The sequence below is a fragment of the Elephas maximus genome, chromosome 12, assembly GCF_024166365.1.
Source record: "Elephas maximus indicus isolate mEleMax1 chromosome 12, mEleMax1 primary haplotype, whole genome shotgun sequence".
Lineage (NCBI taxonomy): Eukaryota > Metazoa > Chordata > Mammalia > Proboscidea > Elephantidae > Elephas > Elephas maximus.
Genome location: NC_064830.1, coordinates 25,852,414 through 25,871,988, shown reverse-complemented (window position 1 = coordinate 25,871,988; position 19,575 = coordinate 25,852,414). Strand labels below are relative to the sequence as shown.

Below are 19,575 nucleotides of genomic sequence, written 5' to 3'. Positions count from 1 at the left end.
TGCCACAAGTGGATGGCTTTAACAAAGAGGAATTTATTCTCTCACAGGTTAGGAGGCTAGATGTTCAAATTCAGGGCACCAGCTCTTGGGGAAGGCTTTCTCTCTTTGTCGGCTTTGGGGGAAGGTACTTGTCATCAGTCTTCTCCTGGTCTAGGAGCTTCTTAGCGCAGGCACTCTGAGTCCAAAGGACACACTTTGCTCCCGATTCTTCTTTCTTGGTAGTAGGAGATCCTTCTCTCTGCTCCATTCTCTTATTTCTCAAAAGAGATTGACTCAAGATACAATCTAATCCTGCAAATTGAGTCCTACCTTATTAACATAACTCCTTCTAATCCTGCCTCATTAACATCATAGAGGTTAGGATTTACAACCCATAGGTAATTACATCAGATTACAAAATGGAGAACAACCACACAATGCTGGGAATCATGGTGTAGCCAAGTTGACACACATTTTTGGGGACACAATTCAATCCATAACGGATGTGTTTATAGAAACAAGAGTATTAAAAACATTCTAGGATATTTTCATTTTGAATTATTGCTTTTAATCGTAACTTAAATTTTGCAAATTGGGTTGTGATTTTTTTTCCCCCTCTTTTCTTAGCTTGAAGAAACTAATAGGACTCTAACTAGTGATGTTGCCAATCTTGCAAATGAGAAAGAAGAATTAAACAACAAACTGAAAGATGCTCAAGATCGTATGTATTAACAAAGAATAAGGTTTATTTTTAATATACCTAGTATTTTGTCAGCTGCTGTATTTATCAATGTAATTTTTACATCTTGCCATGTTTCAGAGCTATCAAGGTTGAAAGATGAAGAGATAAGTGCAGCAGCTATTAAAGCACAGTTTGAGAAACAGCTGCTAACAGAGAGAACACTCAAAACTCAAGTATGTGTAATAGAATCTAAACAAGATTTTGAATGTTTATTTGTTTCTCTTTCACTAAATAATAAAAAATAATATTTTATTTCTAACATTACAATTTGCCAGCAGTAGTCATGGAATGTTTTCATATTTGTGAACAGTCACAGTTACCTGATTTTTACCAGATTGGGAGAAACTAGACTCAATTAAACATTGTTCAATTCAATGTTTATTAATGTTTTTCTTATTTTTTTATATGAAATGATATTCCCTCCTAATTTTTTATTATAAGTCAATGGTTTTTCCTCCTGCTTTTAAGAAACTAGCTAGTGACCATTTGCTAACAGCCTGGGAAAAGTTAGTCTCAAAAGGCACCTGTGGCTTTTGACCACCCTTCTGCCAATTCAGATGATTGTATGCCCAAATGCTTGTGGTTCCTAGATAGTCTTCTCTATTGTTGGAAAGGTTGTATTTTATTAACATGATGCCAATGCAGAATTCTTTTCCTCAGGGATAAAAAAGATCTGCCTAGTAAGTCTTTTTTTGGAACTAAGAAGTTAAAATGATAGGAAATTCATCAGATCAAACCTGTAAATATTTTTAATTACAGTTCTCAGAAAACTGAGGGTGAAAAACTAGTAAGAGTGTGGGCTGGAGGACAGTTGGAGAAGGTCATGAGTAATGAAGGAGATGCGTTATTTAAATAATACAGAATGTGTTTTTGTGGCCCTGTTTATAGGGAAGGAGATTATTTGTAGTTGTATAACTTGGTATTGGTGAGCTATTAAGAAACCATTGACATAATTCATTTTATTTACTTGTTTTTTTTTTTGTTTTGTTATATATATATAACAAAACATTTGCCATTTCATCCATTTTTATATGTACAATTTTATGTGTACAATTTAGTAACCATGTTGTACAACCATGACCACTATCTGTTCCCAGTGTTTTTTTAATCACCATTATCAAAACCTAAGTATCCCTTAAGCAATACTTATTTTTGTGTTTCCAAGGCTGTGAATAAGTTGGCTGAGATCATGAATCGAAAAGAACCTGTCAAGCGTGGTAATGACACAGATGTACGGAGAAAAGAGAAGGAGAATAGAAAGCTACATATGGAACTTAAATCTGAACGTGAAAAACTGACCCAGCAGATGATCAAGTATCAGAAAGAACTGAATGAAATGCAAGCTGTAAGAATACTTTTTGGACTCTTGATTGAAGACTGCTTTTGTTAACAAGTAGAACTGTTTACTTATCTGTATATATTTCATTGATTATAGAACATTTCATAAAATATTCCTTAATTATTAATATTATTGTTGAACCAAGGAGCAAAATTGTGAGATATGTTGCATCTAATTTAATTTCTTGTAGCAAATAGCTGAAGAGAGCCAGTTTCGGATTGAACTGCAGATGACACTGGACAGTAAAGACAGTGACATTGAGCAGCTACGGTCACAGCTCCAGGCCCTGCACATTGGTCTAGATAGTTCCAGTATAGGCAGTGGACCAGGCGAAGCTGAGGCAGATGATGGATTTCCAGGTACAGATTTGGTTTTAGCCCTTATGTTTATTTTTATTAAAAGCCCTGTGCTGACTACTATTGAAGAAAAATGTTTGTCATTTCTTATTTCTTAGAGTGCGTATTGGGATAACAGTAAAAACTTATTTATTGATTGATTTTGACAAAAATTTTTATTTAAGAAAAACCTACAAAGAAAACTACACACTTAGTTTTTAAATTAGCTTGTTATATGTGGAAATAGCTCTCTTTTTACGCTTTCACTTTATTTTCTCTTCTTTCTGCATTCTTACTTCCTTTTATGTTGGGTGTTCAGTTCATATCACTCAATCACACACTATGGAATCCATGTCTTTCACCTACCAACGTTCCTCTACTTCTCTCAATATTGCCACTAAGCCTTCCAGTTCTCACATGCTTGTGGACTCTGATTCTGACTCAGAAGAAGAATCCTTGCCTTACTTACCCATTTCGTCGGAGCCTAATGGTACAGGTGATATCCTGAAAAGCTTTTCGCCTTTGAGTTTTTTCCCATTCCCTCTAATTTCAGTTGTTTTGAAGAATTTCGGTAACGCTAATATTCACTAACTCTTAACAACTTGTTTTATGTTCAGTTAAAAAGAAACAACTGCATGAACAAAGAATTTGTTTTTAAGGTATTTCACACTGCATTGCTGTTATAATTCTTAACTTATTTTGCAAACTTAGAAGAAATGTAGCAGTACAGACATATTATATAGCTTAAGAGATTACGATTTCACTACCTGTTTCATCCTTTTTCAACCAAGAAGAAATTCTTACTGAAATTTCGTAGCAAGAGTGACAATACAGGAAAAGCACGTAGACTGTTTAAGAGGATGTGTTTAAGGTTTTCATCCAGTCACATCAATGTTGTGCTGGTCCTTAAAAGGCGGTACAAAACCATTTGACCTGATTCTTTCCCTCAGAGGGAAATGCAGAAGTTAAAATAAAGAAACCAGATAGAAAGCATGTGAAATTGTAACGTTTAACACAAAGTTGGTACAAAAAAAAAAAAAAAGACAATTAATATAAATACCATAGCAAGACAGTGTCTGAGCAATTGAATGCAAAATAAAATTTAGCCTCTTATTAATTGAATTCAGGTAAAATAGCTATAGTTTTTTACATTTGTTGTCACATTTTTCAGGAACATATTTCATGTATTTCTTGCATTTCAGAATAATCAAGATGCAGCATTAAGTCATAAAGTGATTAAAATTGAAGTTGTTTTAGATTTTAGCAATGAAATTGTTTTAATCTTATTCATATCATTAGAGGTCATCTGATTTAGTCCCTTGAATTGATGTAGGACCATATTTGATGGTGCCAGACAGATGAGCATCTTGACTGTTAATTTCTGTTAGTAACCACAGGCAGGACCTCATGTGTCATGGAGTCTGGAGAGTATAGGCTCTGGAGTCAGAGAGGCATTACTATGCCATCTTTTTAGACTTTGGTTTCCTCATCTCAATTAGGAACACAGTTCCTGTTCTTTGGAGTCATGTGAGGATTAAAGAGAATTTACCTAAAAACATCTAGCACAGTTCAGACACGCAGTAGATCACGCAGTAGATGTTAAATAAGTAGTCTTAGAATAACCTCCCCAGATGCTTATTTTATATACTTATTTCATTAAAAGATACTGACCAGATGCCATTAGAACAAATTCCAAGGTTTCAGTCTGATCCCATTGTTGAATTAGAATTTTTTTTTTTTAAATATTGTTCTTTAGGTGGAAGTTTGCAGCTCAAGTTAGTTTCTCATTCAAAAATTTATACACATTCTATTTTGTGACATTGATTGCAATCCCCACAATGTGACAGCACTCTCCCCCTTTCAACCCTGGGTTTCCCATATCCATTCGTCCAGTTTTCCTGTCCCTCCCTGCCTTCTCTTCTTGCTTTTGGGCAGGAGTTGCCCATTTGGTCTCATATATCTGATTGAACTAAGAAGCACGTTTCTTAGCTATTGTTTGTATTATTATTATTGTTTGTTTCATAGGCCTGTCTAATATGTGTCTGATAGGTAAGCTTCAGGATTGGTTTCAGTTCTGAGTTAGCAGTGTCCAGGTGCCATAGTCTTAGTGGTTCCTGCAGTCTCTGTCAGACCAGTAAGTCTGGTCTTTTTTCGTGAATTTGAATTTTGTTCTACATTTTTCTTCCGCTCTGTCCAGGACTCTGTTGTGACCCCTGTGAGAGCGGTCAGTGGTGATAGCTGGACATCATTTAGTTCTTCTGGTAGAGGCTGTGTTTCATGTGGTCCTTTAGTCCTTTGGGCTAATATTTTCCTTGTGCCTTTAGTTTTTTTCGTTCCCCTTTGTTCTGGACAGGATGGGACCAAGAGATGTATCTTAGATGGCCATTCACAAGCTTTTAAGATCCCAGATGCTACTCACCAAAGCACAATGTAGAACATTTTCTTTATGAACTGTGTAATGCCAACTGGCCTAGATGTCTCCCAAGACTGTGGTCCCCAGCCCTTAGCCCTAGCAACTTGGTCCCTTAACATGTTTGGGTGTATCTAGGAAACTTCCATGCCTTTGCCTTGGTCAAGTTGTGCTGACTTCCTCTATATGAACTAGAATTTTAGTGATTTTGATATTTTGGAGTTTAAAAATGTTTTTCTTATATGTTACCCATTAACTAAATTTCATCTTGAAATAACTTTATTTAATTTTAAAAGTCTGTTTTCTGTGCATAACTAATTACTCATTTAAAATGTTTTCTCCTCAAAGATGCACACTGTATGTGTAGTTAGTCCTTATCCCAAAGGAATAAATTAAGGATTCCAATGCAGATGTAGCAATGAGAATAGAGAGCTGCTGCTTTTTTTTTTTTTTTTGCAGTTTTTTCTGCTGAACTTTGCAAAGGCTTGAATTTAATCAACAGGACATTTGACTTCATAAAACCATAGAATCTGTGTTTACCTTGTAATATAACCCAAATCGTGTTTTGCATTGCATAACTTTCTTATACTGATCCTGCTTTATTATTGCATCTTAGATGATGTGATGTATAGTGATAAATTTTGAAGGACTTACTTACTTGTTTTCTGACTTTTATATTACAGTTTTATTAAATTCCGCATTATCTAAGGAGTATTCTTATATTTATCCTCATTTCTTGTTCCTGCCTATAGAATCAAGATTAGAAGGATGGCTTTCGTTGCCTGTGCGAAACAACACTAAGAAATTTGGATGGGTTAAAAAGGTAATTGGTGCTTTTGGATATGGTCTTTTTTTCCCTTATGGTTTAGCTCCAGCCATTTCACTTTTGTAGGATATACATAATGAGAGCTTTTAGACATAATACTTGTTTAAAGTTTCTGATTTGGGCTGATGTGATTTTATTTACCCTTGTAAAAGTTTTAAATAGTTGGTATATTGTTAGTAATAAAACAGGTTTTGGTATTAGGAAAATATAAGCCTATAGACCTTGGCATTTTTACTGTTTCAGTAGGAAAACAGCTATGGATATTATAGAAAGACCTATTTATTCCATTTCCTCTGTTACTGTGATGATTGATGTTGTTATGTTCATTTTTGATAAGGTTACTAATGCTATAGGACTTCAAAGGTAAATCAGTCCGAAAAATGCTAGACTTCATTTTCCCTCAGTTTGCTTATTTATTGCTTAGATATTAAACAAGATATCTAATGCTTAGGTATTAAAATATCTATAAATAAAATGTATTATTTTAAGGAAGATTTTTCTTAGGATATTTTAAGTACTTAGTTATTTAACTTAGGTATTTTATGTTTCTTTATTGTTAATATAGAACTTATTTTTGAAGATAACACATAAGGTATATAATAACTGTAATCATTGTTTGATTTCTTCCCTCCCTCTTTTTAATAGTATGTGATTGTAAGCAGTAAGAAGATTCTTTTCTATGACAGTGAACAGGATAAAGAACAATCGAATCCTTACATGGTTTTAGATATAGAGTAAGTGCTTTTATTAGAATATTGAGAAACTATTTTTCCTCATTTTTTAAAGTATGATGAGAGTAATGTAACTTTTTTGTCAAATTAGTGTAATTTATTTGTCATATGAGAACTCATAGCATAGTTACAACTGTACTGTTGACATTTTCTTACTATTTGCTTCATATAGATGAAAGTCTGGGTTGTAGAGTTAGCTGAAACATCATTACTTCATGGATCTTTAATGTGTTGTTTTCTGAAACTAATTAGAAAATGTCTAACTTATTGGGAATTTCTCAAAATCTCAAGGAATGATTGAATTCCTGTTTTCTATGAGTCTCAAAGGGGTCAGAGTAAACTTCTGACATAAGTATGAGATAACTAATGTAATTTGATCCTTTGGTAATGTTTTACCCCTTTATTAAACATCTTTTATAGCAAGTTATTTCATGTCCGACCAGTTACACAGACAGATGTGTATAGAGCAGATGCAAAAGAAATTCCAAGGATATTCCAGGTAAACATAGTTTTTTTTTTGTTTTTTCTTTTTCATCTTTAGAGATCCTGATACGACAGAGATCAATTTCTTTATTCTTGGCCCTTTTTCTGTTTTCCTTTCTGTTTCAGTCACGTTTAAAGATGGCTCTTTGTGTGTGTGTGTGACATACGTGCTTATTCTGTTTGAGTGTATCTTCATTCCACTCTCCATTTTACGTGTTAAAATAAAGTTTTATAGTTTGTTTATACCATGTTTCTGGTCTTTGCTATCTTTTTGTTCTGGCATGTTGTAACTTTTTATTTTATTTTATTTTTGGGTGATCATGGCTGTCATGGTGAAATATTTCTGCTGTAGGAGTTTTTTGTTTTTTTTTTAAATTGTACTTTAGATGAGGGTTTACAGAGCAAACTAGCTTCTCATTAAACAGTTAATACACATATTGTTTTGTGACATTGGTTGCCAACCCCATGACATGTCAACACTCTCACCTTCTTGACCTTAGGCTCCCCATTACCAGCTTTCCTGTCCCCTGCTGCCTTCTCATCCATGTCCCTGGGCTGGTGTGCCCCTTTAGTCTCATTTTGTTTTATGGGCCTGTCTGATCTTTGGCTGAAGGTTGAACCTCAGGAGTGACTTCACTACTGAGCTAAGATGGTGTCTGGGGGCTATACTACTGGAGCTTCTACAGGTTCTGTCAGACCAGTAAGTCTGGCCTTTTTTTTTCTGAATTAGAATTTTGTTCTACAGTTTTCTCCAGCTCTGACTAAGACTCTCTATTCTGATGGCTGTCAGAGCAGTCAGTGGTGGTAGCCGGGCACCATCTAGTTGTGCTGGATTCAGTCTGGTGGAGGTTGTGGTGCTTGTGCTCCATAATCCTTTGGACTGATCTTTCCCTTGTGTCTTTGGTTTTCTTCCTCTTCCCCTGTTCCAGATGGGTGAGACCAGTGGAGTATCTTAGATGGCTGCTCACAAGCTTTTAAGCCCCCCCATGTTATGACTTTTAAATTATGGAACTATCCTTTTTTTTTTTTTTATGCTCAGCTCTCTAGAAAGTTAAAGAAATCACTTCAAAAGTTAAATTTTTGCATCTCATAGACCTTTTCCTTCCGATTTAGAGTGAAGCCAGATTCTTGCCTTTACTACTTCTGTATTTCAAATCAGTCAAAACAACAATTAAGTATTGAGTTCCTTCTGTATAAAAAGCCATTGTGCATGGTGTACTGTGGAGGAGTTGATTTCTTGTTTTCTGGATACTTACAATGTTTATTTGAAGTATATTATATATCCTTTCATCCTTTTCTTTGCCCCTGAGCCCACCAAATACAGATCTTTTAAATTGGAGCTGTGTTTACAGTTACTACCAGGTTTTATGTTATTAAGAACACCAGTTAATATAATTGCCACATCTCTTCAGGAGATTGTTTTGAACCATCTTTCTCAGAAAAAGTTCCTAACACTCATCAAGTGTAAATTTACCTCTTGCTGATGTATTCTGATAAAGGTGCTAAAACATAGTAAGGTATTATGGAGAAAATGAGGAAGCAGTATTTGAACAGGATCGATTCTTTTGAAATGTGAACCAAAGTGACTGTTGAATGACTTGTCTCACATACACTCTTGCTTAAGCAGAATCTGCTTAGGTTTGAACTTTCACTGCATTTTTTCTCATTGAATAATTTTAGCTAATGTAATGTTATTTACACTGTCAGAATTGTTACTATATTAAAAATGTATTTGGAAATTATTCATTGTTCATTTTGGTATTTATAGATTTTGTATGCCAATGAAGGAGAAAGTAAGAAGGAACAAGAATTTCCAGTGGAGCCAGTGGGAGAAAAATCAAATTATATTTGCCATAAGGGACATGAATTTATTCCTACTCTTTATCATTTTCCAACTAACTGCGAGGCTTGTATGAAGCCACTGTGGCATATGTTTAAACCTCCTCCTGCTTTAGAGTGCCGTCGCTGCCATATTAAATGTCATAAAGATCACATGGACAAAAAGGAGGAGATTATAGCGCCTTGCAAAGGTAAATAGTAAATTACATGCTCCGTCAATAGTATTTACGTTCAGGCCATTTTAAGCACACTAACTTTTTAAAAATCTTTTTTTATAGTGTATTATGATATTTCAACGGCAAAGAATCTATTGTTGTTAGCCAATTCCACAGAAGAGCAGCAAAAGTGGGTTAGTCGGTTGGTGAAAAAGATACCTAAAAAGCCTCCAGCCCCAGACCCTTTTGCCCGGTCATCTCCTAGAACTTCAATGAAGATACAACAAAACCAATCTATTAGACGGCCAAGTCGACAGCTTGCTGCAAACAAACCAAGGTAATAAATGAAACATTGGTAAAAAATTGTTTAATATTTTGCTTTTTGTATTCAAGTTAGAGATTTTTCTAATTACAGTTTTCCTGTGCTTAGTATTTTAATGTACTATAGAATACTAATTATTTGAAACTATTTTAGTGTACATGCTTGATTTAGATGAAAGTAGTATGAATTTATTTACTGGATCACACAAATATATTAAATTTAACCAAAATAAATAAGGGGTCCATTTAGTTATATATATATATATATATATATATATATATATATATAATCAATATTCAGTATTCTAGGATTTTTAGAAATAAGTTGGCTGATTTAGTAGATAGGATTAATATTGCACATGTACCTTTTTAAGTGTCAGGTACATACATTACATGTCATATTGTAAAATATTTTTAATGGCTTGAGAGGCAAGATTGAAATCTTAAGTCTTAATTCAAATCTACAAGTTTAAAACAAACTTGTGTCTGGTTTTAAAAAGCAATATAGATGGGCTTTAAAATGCAAATTCTGACTAATAGGTAAACATTCCTAGTAATTGAGATGGGAGTTAGGAATATGAAATAAGGCTAGGGAAGGTCATTTTGCACATTGCTAGTTAATTTTTAAACTCTAACTTTTTACAAGAACATTTTGATGTGACTATATTAATATCTTGGATGAGAACAGTCATTTCTTTTTTAGCTGCTATAGCATTTAGCCATAAGCATTACTGTTCATTTACGTGCACACGAAGATTTGTTTAGCTAAATAAGAAAGTATATACTTAGATCAGTGGTTTCCTCTAATTTCAGGTATTCTTTTTTGTTCCCTGATATAGGACCTTCAGTGTATGAATTATGATGTGCTTTGGCATATTATTAGAATCTTACTCTAATAACAAACATCGTATATGAAACTTTCTTGAAATTAATATCTTAAGAAAATAATTTAGAATAAAAAAGTAGTAGTGTTTCAGCAGTGAAAATGTTGAATATTTTGTGTGATAAAACTAAATGCTATAAAATTAATGATCTATGATAGTAATTAAGTAAGCTGAAGAAACTCAAAAGAATTAAGAAATACTAAAGGCCTTTCATTCCATGTGCCTCGAGCAATTCATCTGATCAAATTAGTATTGTAGAACTACTCATGCATAAGTATTTTAATACTTTACAATATATAGTACATACCAGCTTCCAGAGTACTTTCATATGTATTAATATGTATCATATTCTCTGGAAACCCTGGTGGCATAGTGGTTAAGTGCTACGGCTGCTAACCAAAAGCTTGGCAGTTCAAATCCGCCAGGCGCTCCTTGGAAACTCTATGGGGCAGTTCTACTCTGTCCTATAGGGTCACTATGGGTCGGTTTTTGAGTTATATTCTCTTATATACTTTCTGTATATTCTCTCATTTGATCTTTAAAATAGTCACATGAAGTAGAACAGGTTTTTTTTTTTTTTCCCTATTGAGGTGCCAGAAGGGTAAGTAATTTGTTTAGATGCAGAGCTACGTGCATTAGAGAGCTCTTATAACTTTATTTATTTATATTTATTTTTAACAGAAACAGTATGCATGTGTGTATGTATGTATGTAAACATATATCTATATATTTAAATGCTTGTTCTTTTCCATTTCTACTAGAAAGTAAGTAGGTTAATTATTTGGGAAAAATGACAGTTATATTCCAACTTGAAGAGTTAAAAAATAAATCCATAACTGAAATAGTGAAAATAGGTGATCATGTATCAGATCTTGGGGTTAGAGAAGGACTTTCAAAGAAAGGAAACATAAAGTCAAAGATTAGTAGATTGACTACCTGAAAATTAGAGCTTTGTAAATTTTTAAAATACTATATATTTGTAGTATATATAATAAAAGTAGTTTAGTATCTTTTTATATATAAAAAGTTCCCGTAAATTAATAAGACAAAGAAGATTGCCTCTTCCCAATATAAAAATTAGTGAGGCATTATAATACAAATAGCTTTTAAATATTAAAATTGACCAACCTGATTATTAAACAAAGAAATGCAAATTAAAACTATAATGCAAAACAATTTTTCACTTGCCAACCTGGCAAGGATTAAGAAACTCAGCATTGGTAAGATGTAAAGAAATGGGCACTGTCATATACTGCTAGTAGAACTCAAGGTCAATGTAACCTTTGACGATGTGTTACAAGCCCGAGGCATATACCTACTTTACAGTACTGTGTACAATGTTGTACATAATAGAGGCGTGAGCAGAGTGTTCTGTGGGAACAAAGAAAAGCATGGGTAATTCTGACTGAGGACATTAAGAAGTCTCAAAAATTGGAAGATCAGTTGTTTTCCAGGCAAAGAAATAAGGGAAAAGACAGCTCCAGGCATAATGTCACATACAGAGTTACTAAGTTGTCAGAGTTATTTATGTGTTTGTAATATATTGTGAGGCATTAGTGGTTCAGTTGTGGAATTCTCACTTTCCATGCCAAAGACCCAGGGAATGCACTTCATGCGCTGCCACCACCAGTCTGTTAGTGGTAGCTTGAGTGTTACTGTGGTGCTGGAAGGGTTTTAGCAGAGCTTTTTTTTTCCAGACTAAGACTAGGAAGAAAGGCCTAGCGATGTAGTAGTGAAAACCCTGTATATCACAGTGATCCAGCCTGCGATGGATCACGGGGGTGGTGCAGAACCAGGCAACGTTATATTCAGTTGTGTCGGGCCAACTCGAGGACATTGTACTGGGTAGGCTGGGGAGAGGATAGGAACCCTAGTGGCGCAGTGGTTAAGCTAACTGAAAAGCTGGCAATTTGAACACACTAGCTACTCTTTGGGAGAAAGATGTGGCATAGTCTGCTTCCATAAAAATTGCAGCCTTGGAAACCATGTAGGGCAGTTCAACTCTCTCCTATAGGGTCACTCTAGGTGTCAGAATTGACTCCACAGCAATGGGTTGTTTTGGGGAGAGGATACTGACAGGGAGTAGAAGATGAGGCTGGAGAGAAAGCTTTGAGCCAGATTAAAAAGGGCCATGCATACTATGGAAACCCTGGTGGCATAGTGGTTAAGAGTTCAGCTGCTAACCAAAAGATCGGCAGTTCAAATCTACCATGTGCCCCTTGGAAACCCTATGGGGCAGTTCTGGTCTGTCCTATAGGGTCTCTCTGAGTCGAAATCAACTCAATGATAATGGTTTTTTTTTTTTTTTACGCATACTGTGCTAAATTGCCCTGGTGGCGTAGTGGTTAAGTGCTACAGCTGCTAACCAAAAGGTCAGCAGTTCGAATCTGCCAGGGACTCCTTGGAAGCTCCGATGGGGCAGTTCTACTCTGCCCTATAGGGCCGCTGTGAGTCAGAACTGACTCGCCAGCAGCAGGTTTCTTTTTTTTTTTTTTTATGCTAAGTTGGTATGTTTAGACTTAAGGGGTCCCGAACTAAAGTACTGACAGTGAAAATGAAGAGGAGAAACCAAGTTTCAGAAGGATTTTGGGTTTGTTTTTTTTTTAAATGTTTTCTATATTTTTAAAAAATATTATCTTTTCAGTGAAGGTTTACCCAGCAGTTTAGGTTACTGTTCAACACAAATTTCTACACAAATTGTTCAGTGACGTTCTTCACAATGTGTGACCATTCTCAATATTTCCATTCTGGTTCTGTTTTTGTCAATCTAGTTTCCCTGACCCCTTATGTTCTCATCTTTGTTTAAAATAATTATTGACTGTTTGGTCTCGTATGGATGATTTTTTAAAGGAGCACAGATCTCACAGATGATATTCTTTATTTTGTGAGCCATCGGAAGGATTTCTTAAGTTGAATGACCAGAATTAGGCACACATTTCAAAGGCTCTGGAAGGGTATCTGTCTTACTTATCTATCGCGTCTATAACAGACATTTCTCAGGTGGGTGGCTTTAACAAACAGAAATTATTTTCTCACAGGAGACTAGAAGTTCGAATTCAGAGGGCTCTAGGGGAAGACTTTCTTTTGGCTCTGGAGGAAGGTCCTTGTCTCTTCAGCTTCTGCTTCCTGGTTCCTTGGAGATCTCCACGTGTCCTAGCATCTGTCTGTCTTACCCTATCGTTCCTCTGCTTGCCTGTTTAATCTCTTTTATATCTCAAAAGAAGTTGACCCAAGATACATCCTACATTAATCCTGCCTCATTAACATAACACAGACAACTCATTCCGAAACGGAATTTTAACCACAGGCATAGAGGTTAGGATTTACAACACATACTTGGGTGGGGTGGGTGGGGGGCGCGGGGGACATAATTCAATCCATAACAGTATGAAATGATAGATTTTTTAAAAGGTATGCTAAAATTGAGGCTTGGACATCCAAGAAGGGTTTCCGGTACTGAGTTCTTCTCAATCTCCCAAGCGGTAGAGCTGAAACCATAGCTGAAAGCTACTTTATAATTAAGGCTGTAAAAAAGAGAACAGTAAAACTTGTGAAAGCTGGAACCTGTGAAAGATGGGATAGAAGGAAAACTCACGTATTTTCCATTAATGAAGAGTGATAGGGGAGTGGTAAGATGCCACCCTCTCAAAGGTAGAAAACTTATGAGACCTGAAAAAACAAGGCAGTTCCATTGAGTTCTGGCTCTCTGTATAGGTTTAACTGTGTATCTTAAGCTACAATAACTATTACTAAGTGAATAAGTGATTATATGTAAGTGTACATGTTTCTTCAGGTACTATTCTGCATTTATCGCATTTTGAAAAGAGTAAAGTTGGTTTATTTAGGGGAGTCATCCATCAACCTATTCTGTCAGTGTCAACCAACTATGTCAGAATTCATCTTGGATTTTTTAGTTTTAAAAATGCAAATACTTGCACCCCTCCTACTTCAGTCCAGTTATATTAGAATCTCCTGGGATGGGGCCTGGGAATATGTATTATCCAAGCATTAGGTGAATTACATTTACTAAAGTTTAAGAACCACTTGGCATAGTGGTTAAGTGCTACGGCTGCTAACCAAGAGGTCAGCAGTTCAAATTCACTAGGTGCTCCTTGGAAACTCTATCGGGCAGTTCTACTCTGTCCTATAGGGTCGCTATGAGTAGGAATTGACTCGATGGCAGTGGGTTTGGATGCAGGGATCACAGGTGAGCCTTTGGGAAGCAGATGAGTTCCTTGGCACAAGCTGATTCATGAATGTCACAATTATAAGCAATGAAAAGTCACTCCTGTGTTTTCAAATAAAGATGATTGCAGTATGACAATTCAGGTTATTGGATTGGAAAGGAAAGACCACACATACCTCTGCTGTAAGTCCAATTTATTTACGTGACTCCCCTTTTATACTAGGGCTTATGTTAGTATTCTGGGAAAACATGAACTGACCATCTGGGCACTTTTGTGAAGGGAATATTCATAGATCTGAAATCAAATTGGGTGTCACTATGGCTCCAACTTCACCTGGGGAGAAAACACAGTGTGTGTCTTCTTGTCCCCGGATACGGTCCGTGTCCCTCGCTCCTCTGCTATCTGGAAAGCTTACCCGGCCAACGTGACCGTATGTATTTTCCCCGTGTGCATCTGTCTTAATTTCAATCGTATGGTTATCTACAAAGGGAAATAAAGTGTTCAGAACACAGTAGAAGTGTGATTTCTACATCATAGCAAGAAACCGCAGTTTTTAAAAAGAGTCTTAGAGTATAAATTTGCAAACCTCCTATTGCAGATTGCTTGATTTGGCATTTAAAGACTGGGATTGGTCATTTGATGATGTTGATGGTGATGGTGATGATGATGATGATGACGATGTTTTTGATTTCTGAAGAAATAAATGGGGTAAATGAAAAATGAGTTACTTCATTTCAAAGTAGTGCATGTGGTTTGCACTTGGGCGTTCATTATTTCTGACTCGTTTTGAAATTTTGTAAAGTTCTTTTAATAATGTATATTTTTAAAGAAGTTTTTTAAAAAAAGTTTCTAACAGAAATTCCTGTGCTAAGTATAAAAGTGAAATGCTATGTTCAGATTCTTTATTGGCTGTAAATTTTCAATACACTTTGGATTACAGTTTTTTATCTTAGGAATGAAACATGTAGAAATAACAAAAGGAGTTAATTCTGGTACTTTCTATTCATTCCAAGGGAGCCATATCCAGAGGAGAAGTAAATTTGACAATGTTCTCAACTTCTTACAACTGTTAATAGTTTGTGAACATAGCATGGGATTCTTTCCTACTTCCTTCTTTGTCTTTCCATCTTTCTAACTTGCAAGAATTGAAACCATAAAACTTTACAAGTCTAATAAGTGTTGTGAAATAGCTATTTCTGATTTGGCTTTCTTTGTGATGTGTGAAATGTTTGCTTTTTGAGAATTTAATGTTACCCTTGCTGAAGAATGCTATTGATATGTTGTGAAAGTTCTTGTGCTTTTAGAAAATATAAAATAGTTTGGTTAATAAGGGCTAAAATTTGAATGAAAGGTGTGGCCTCATGAATTAAACCTTTTACATGGAGTGGATTTATGAGAAGTAATGTCTGTCTTAAGTAAGCATGTTGCAAAACAAATACTTAAATCATATGAAATTGGGATGTATTTATAACCAGGTTTCACAGAGTATTTTTACATGGATAAGGAAAATGTGGCTCAGGGTCAAATAGCCAACTAGAACCTGGTCCATAAATCCACTGCTCTTTCAACTATATGAAGCAGCTAGTAGTGGAACCCCAAATCAAACTAATATTCAGATATGTTATTCTGTGATACATTGTTTAATCCTCATAACTAGTTAATTGTATTAAAACTCATGTGTAGCCAGTCCGGTACTTCCAAAGTCTGTAGTTGTACTGAGCAAGAATATAATTGCATGTACCTAAAAACAGGAAAAGTCATACAGTAAGTATGCTTATGCATGATTCAGGTGTTAAAAATATAGTAGTTAAATAACAGTATAATTTAATAATGTAATTAGAATGCCTTTTCAAAGAATTTAACAGTCTCTTACATTATTTAGTTGTCTGTCCTAACTTGGTTTTTTTTCTCTTTTTAGCTAACTGCCTTCTATGAATGCAGTCATTACTCAAGGTGATCATATTCTTCCAGTTAAAACAAGGCTGAAATATGATGGCCCAAAATTTATTAAAAAGCTGTATTTTCCTGAGAGACTGATATCTATACACACGTACATATGTGTGTTCCCTTTTGTTCTTTGTTAAAATTACGAATCCTGGAGAGAGATTCTGGACTCCTTTGAAGCACCGAGTTGAACCAACAGTGATTGGTTGATAGAGTAAAGGATACCGTATGTAACCCTTCCACACCGATTACATAAAGCTCTCTTAGCAGTCACTCACACTACATTGCCTAAAAGGATTGAGAACAGTTAATGTTTAAAGAAATCATCTTTTCAGCTTCGACAGAGAGATTTCACCAGCACATTTACCAGAAGAATCTGGGAGTGGATTCCACTACAGTGGTAGAGACTGCATCTTTAAGAAGTAGCCATTATACCGTCTATGTATGTGTATGTACACACACACATACATATGTGTATATAGTACTGTAATACTGCAAGAGGGTTTTTAAAACTTCCCACTTTATTTTTTTATACACATTAATCTGATATCATTACTTACTGCAGTTGCAACTATGCACTTGTATAAAGCCATAATGTTGGTTTATATCATTCATTCATGTGGACCTGACGGAAGCTGCATGTTAATGTTTAAGCAATTAATGTAACAAAGAGTTTGAAGTTAATTTTATCAGTTTCCTAATGCTTCATAATAGGCAACCTTACCCGTTTTGAATGCCTTAATTTAATGTTTTTTGAAAGTCTTAGCCCTTCAGCTGTATTTTTTTTAAAAAACAAGTGTTTGTTTACTGCTATTAGGATGCAAATTTGCTTTGTGGAAGGAAAATAGTGCACTATTTTTACACGTAATAGTTATATCAGTGTCAGCCTATTTTGATTGTATAACAATTTCTTTTTTAAGTATTGGTCATAGAAACAATAACGGATAGTATTCAAACTAATATATCTTTGATGTATATCTATAATTCATCCAACCCCTTTACAGACCTCCGTATTAGCCTGTGACTTCATAAGTGCTATGAAATGTTTGCCTTGCCTTGAATTTGCTGAGTACCCTAGATGTGTCTTTAATTCTGGTTAAAAAACATTTGTGACTATTTTTACATTTCATACTCAAAATTTAAAAATTGTCTCAAATATAAAGAAAACTAAGACATACTGTAGATATATTTTAAATATTTAAATGTGATCCTCAAATACAATTCTGGCAATATTTCAGTATTGGGTAAAGAAAACTAGTAGCTGGGAAGAAGCAACCTCAAAGGCACTTAATTTTTATTTTTAAAATGCTGTTAAAGTTACAGCTTAACCAGGCCCATTCCTGCTATATTTCTCATAATACCAGAAAAGTGTGTGTGTATACCCCTACAGTATGCAGCAAAGGTGATCGAGTAAAAGAAAAAAAGAATCATAGTCTTTTATCAGTCTGTCTGTATACACACGCAGAGTGTGGTAGTATATTAAGTACACCATCTAGTATTCAGTGAAGAAAGCAGCCATTTCATTGATTCCCTCTAGGGTCAGCGTAGAGATGTTTAAAGAGTTAGATCCCCAATTATAGATAATATTGTGGAAATTGAAAAGCGGCCTACTGAGATACTGAAACAGAATTTTTTTCCTTACGTCACCAAATCTGCGCTCTTTCATGCTGTCTGTGCTGAAAGTAGATAGGCATGCCATTTCCCTTGCGGATAGGTTTACTGCGGTTCTGGTTTTGAGGCACAACGTTTTTTGTTTTTTGTTTTTTTTTTAAAGTAAGATTAAAGATGAAAAAATATATAAAATTTATATAGAATAATTATTTCCATTCATTAGACTTGTTAAAAGGAGACTGAATTAATATTTTATATAAAGATTTTGCTACATTATGGGAGGTTCTATCCTATTCAGAATTGGAGAGTATATATATATATATTTTTAATAAACTTTATTAAGATGAAATAATTTGAAGTTTACACATGGGTAATTGAAATATTTGAGTAAAAAGACAAAAGTTTAAATTCTGAATGCTGTATATATTAGAGAATATGGAGAATCATGTGATGCACCTATACAAGGAAAAGTAATGTGAAGTTTTTTTGAGGGGGGAAAAAAGATTTTCTGAGGGTTGGAAAAAAATCTCTCCCATGGAGATTCTTCACATTATATGGCTTGACATAAAGGTTTATAAGGTTGTTTGTCCAACTAATGGAAATGCGCTTAATAAAAACTTGGGACATTGGGTAAGAATTTGCTTTTTACCCCATTGCTGCTTTCGTGTACATTTCACGTGCATGAGTGCATGCATCTGTCCAAACGTCCTCCTCTTGACACTCATTAAATACAATACTGACTTGGCTGAACAACCTGATTTTGTGCCAGTTTCTCTTTTTTTTTTTGAGACCCTGAAGCTTCCAAGATAAATCTTTATAAGAGCAAGAATTGCTTATACCCTTCCACCTGATTTCTCCTAGAGCCATAAATACCTCCTATGGGGAACTAAGAAATAGTGAATGCTGGGATTTTCTTAGTTGGATTTTTTACTTTCATTTTGTAGGGCTAGTGAGACAAGTGGAAGGAAAACTGGTGCCGGTATTACTGTTAAAAATTAATGTATAGTGAATATTTTTTAAAGTATTAATTAAAAAAAAAATGCTATCTAGAAGCAAGATTTTTTTTTTTTTTTTTTTAACCTATCTGAAAGCTTAAAATGTGCTAGTTAACTAGAGGATACATATACCAATAAATCTAAAAGGTTAGTGTTTTTAAAACTAGCCTGTGCTAGAGTTATATAAATCTGGCTCTGAAGGATCTACTTTGCCTAGATTCTAGACAAAACATTCTTTAGGTTTTGCCAAACCACAATTTAAGAAGTTCTGCTGCTGCTAATTCCTTCTTACAGGATTCTGGTGGTAAAATAGAGAAACTCAGATACTACATTACCGTACTGAAACATGATTTAAATAACATGCTTAAAATCCATTTAAAGCAAGTCACTTCTGAATTTCTCAGCCTGTTCTGACACTGCTACTGACTCGCCTCTCCCTCCCTGGAATCAGGCTTCAATTTCCCGATGTTGTGAAGATACCGTAGTTGATTTGTAAAGCACTTTGAAGATAAGCACTGTCTAACAGTGCTAAATACTATGCTTGGGGCCTCTCCTTTGATTGATTCCCTTCCCCATAATGAGGAATTTTGTTTGGAATTGTAATAAGTTATGAACTGCATGGTTTAGATAATCATAAATATTTGATCCCTTTGGACAAAAATTGAACACCTTGATTTTTCTTTTTTTAATTTTATTGCATCTTTATAGTAATGTAATTGTATTTTATGCCTGCTTTTTATAAAAAAAATTAAATAAAAGAAATTAAGATGTAAGCATTTTCATAATTTTCCTGA

General features: G+C 34.8%; 1 protein-coding gene across 1 annotated transcript in view; it reads left to right on the top strand.

Moving 5' to 3' along the window:
• The window catches only part of ROCK2 (Rho associated coiled-coil containing protein kinase 2), a 158,451-nt gene extending 138,920 nt beyond the window's left edge, over positions 1-19,531 (top strand). The window contains exons 24-33 of the mRNA XM_049905165.1: positions 607-700; positions 800-894; positions 1,887-2,066; positions 2,251-2,419; positions 5,558-5,628; positions 6,277-6,365; positions 6,783-6,861; positions 8,614-8,875; positions 8,963-9,176; positions 16,150-19,531. Coding sequence (XP_049761122.1) covers positions 607-700; positions 800-894; positions 1,887-2,066; positions 2,251-2,419; positions 5,558-5,628; positions 6,277-6,365; positions 6,783-6,861; positions 8,614-8,875; positions 8,963-9,176; positions 16,150-16,153 — 1,257 coding nt within the window. The 3' untranslated portion in view covers positions 16,154-19,531. The remainder of the gene's footprint in view (positions 1-606; positions 701-799; positions 895-1,886; positions 2,067-2,250; positions 2,420-5,557; positions 5,629-6,276; positions 6,366-6,782; positions 6,862-8,613; positions 8,876-8,962; positions 9,177-16,149) is intronic.
• The last annotated feature ends 44 nt before the right edge of the window (positions 19,532-19,575 follow it).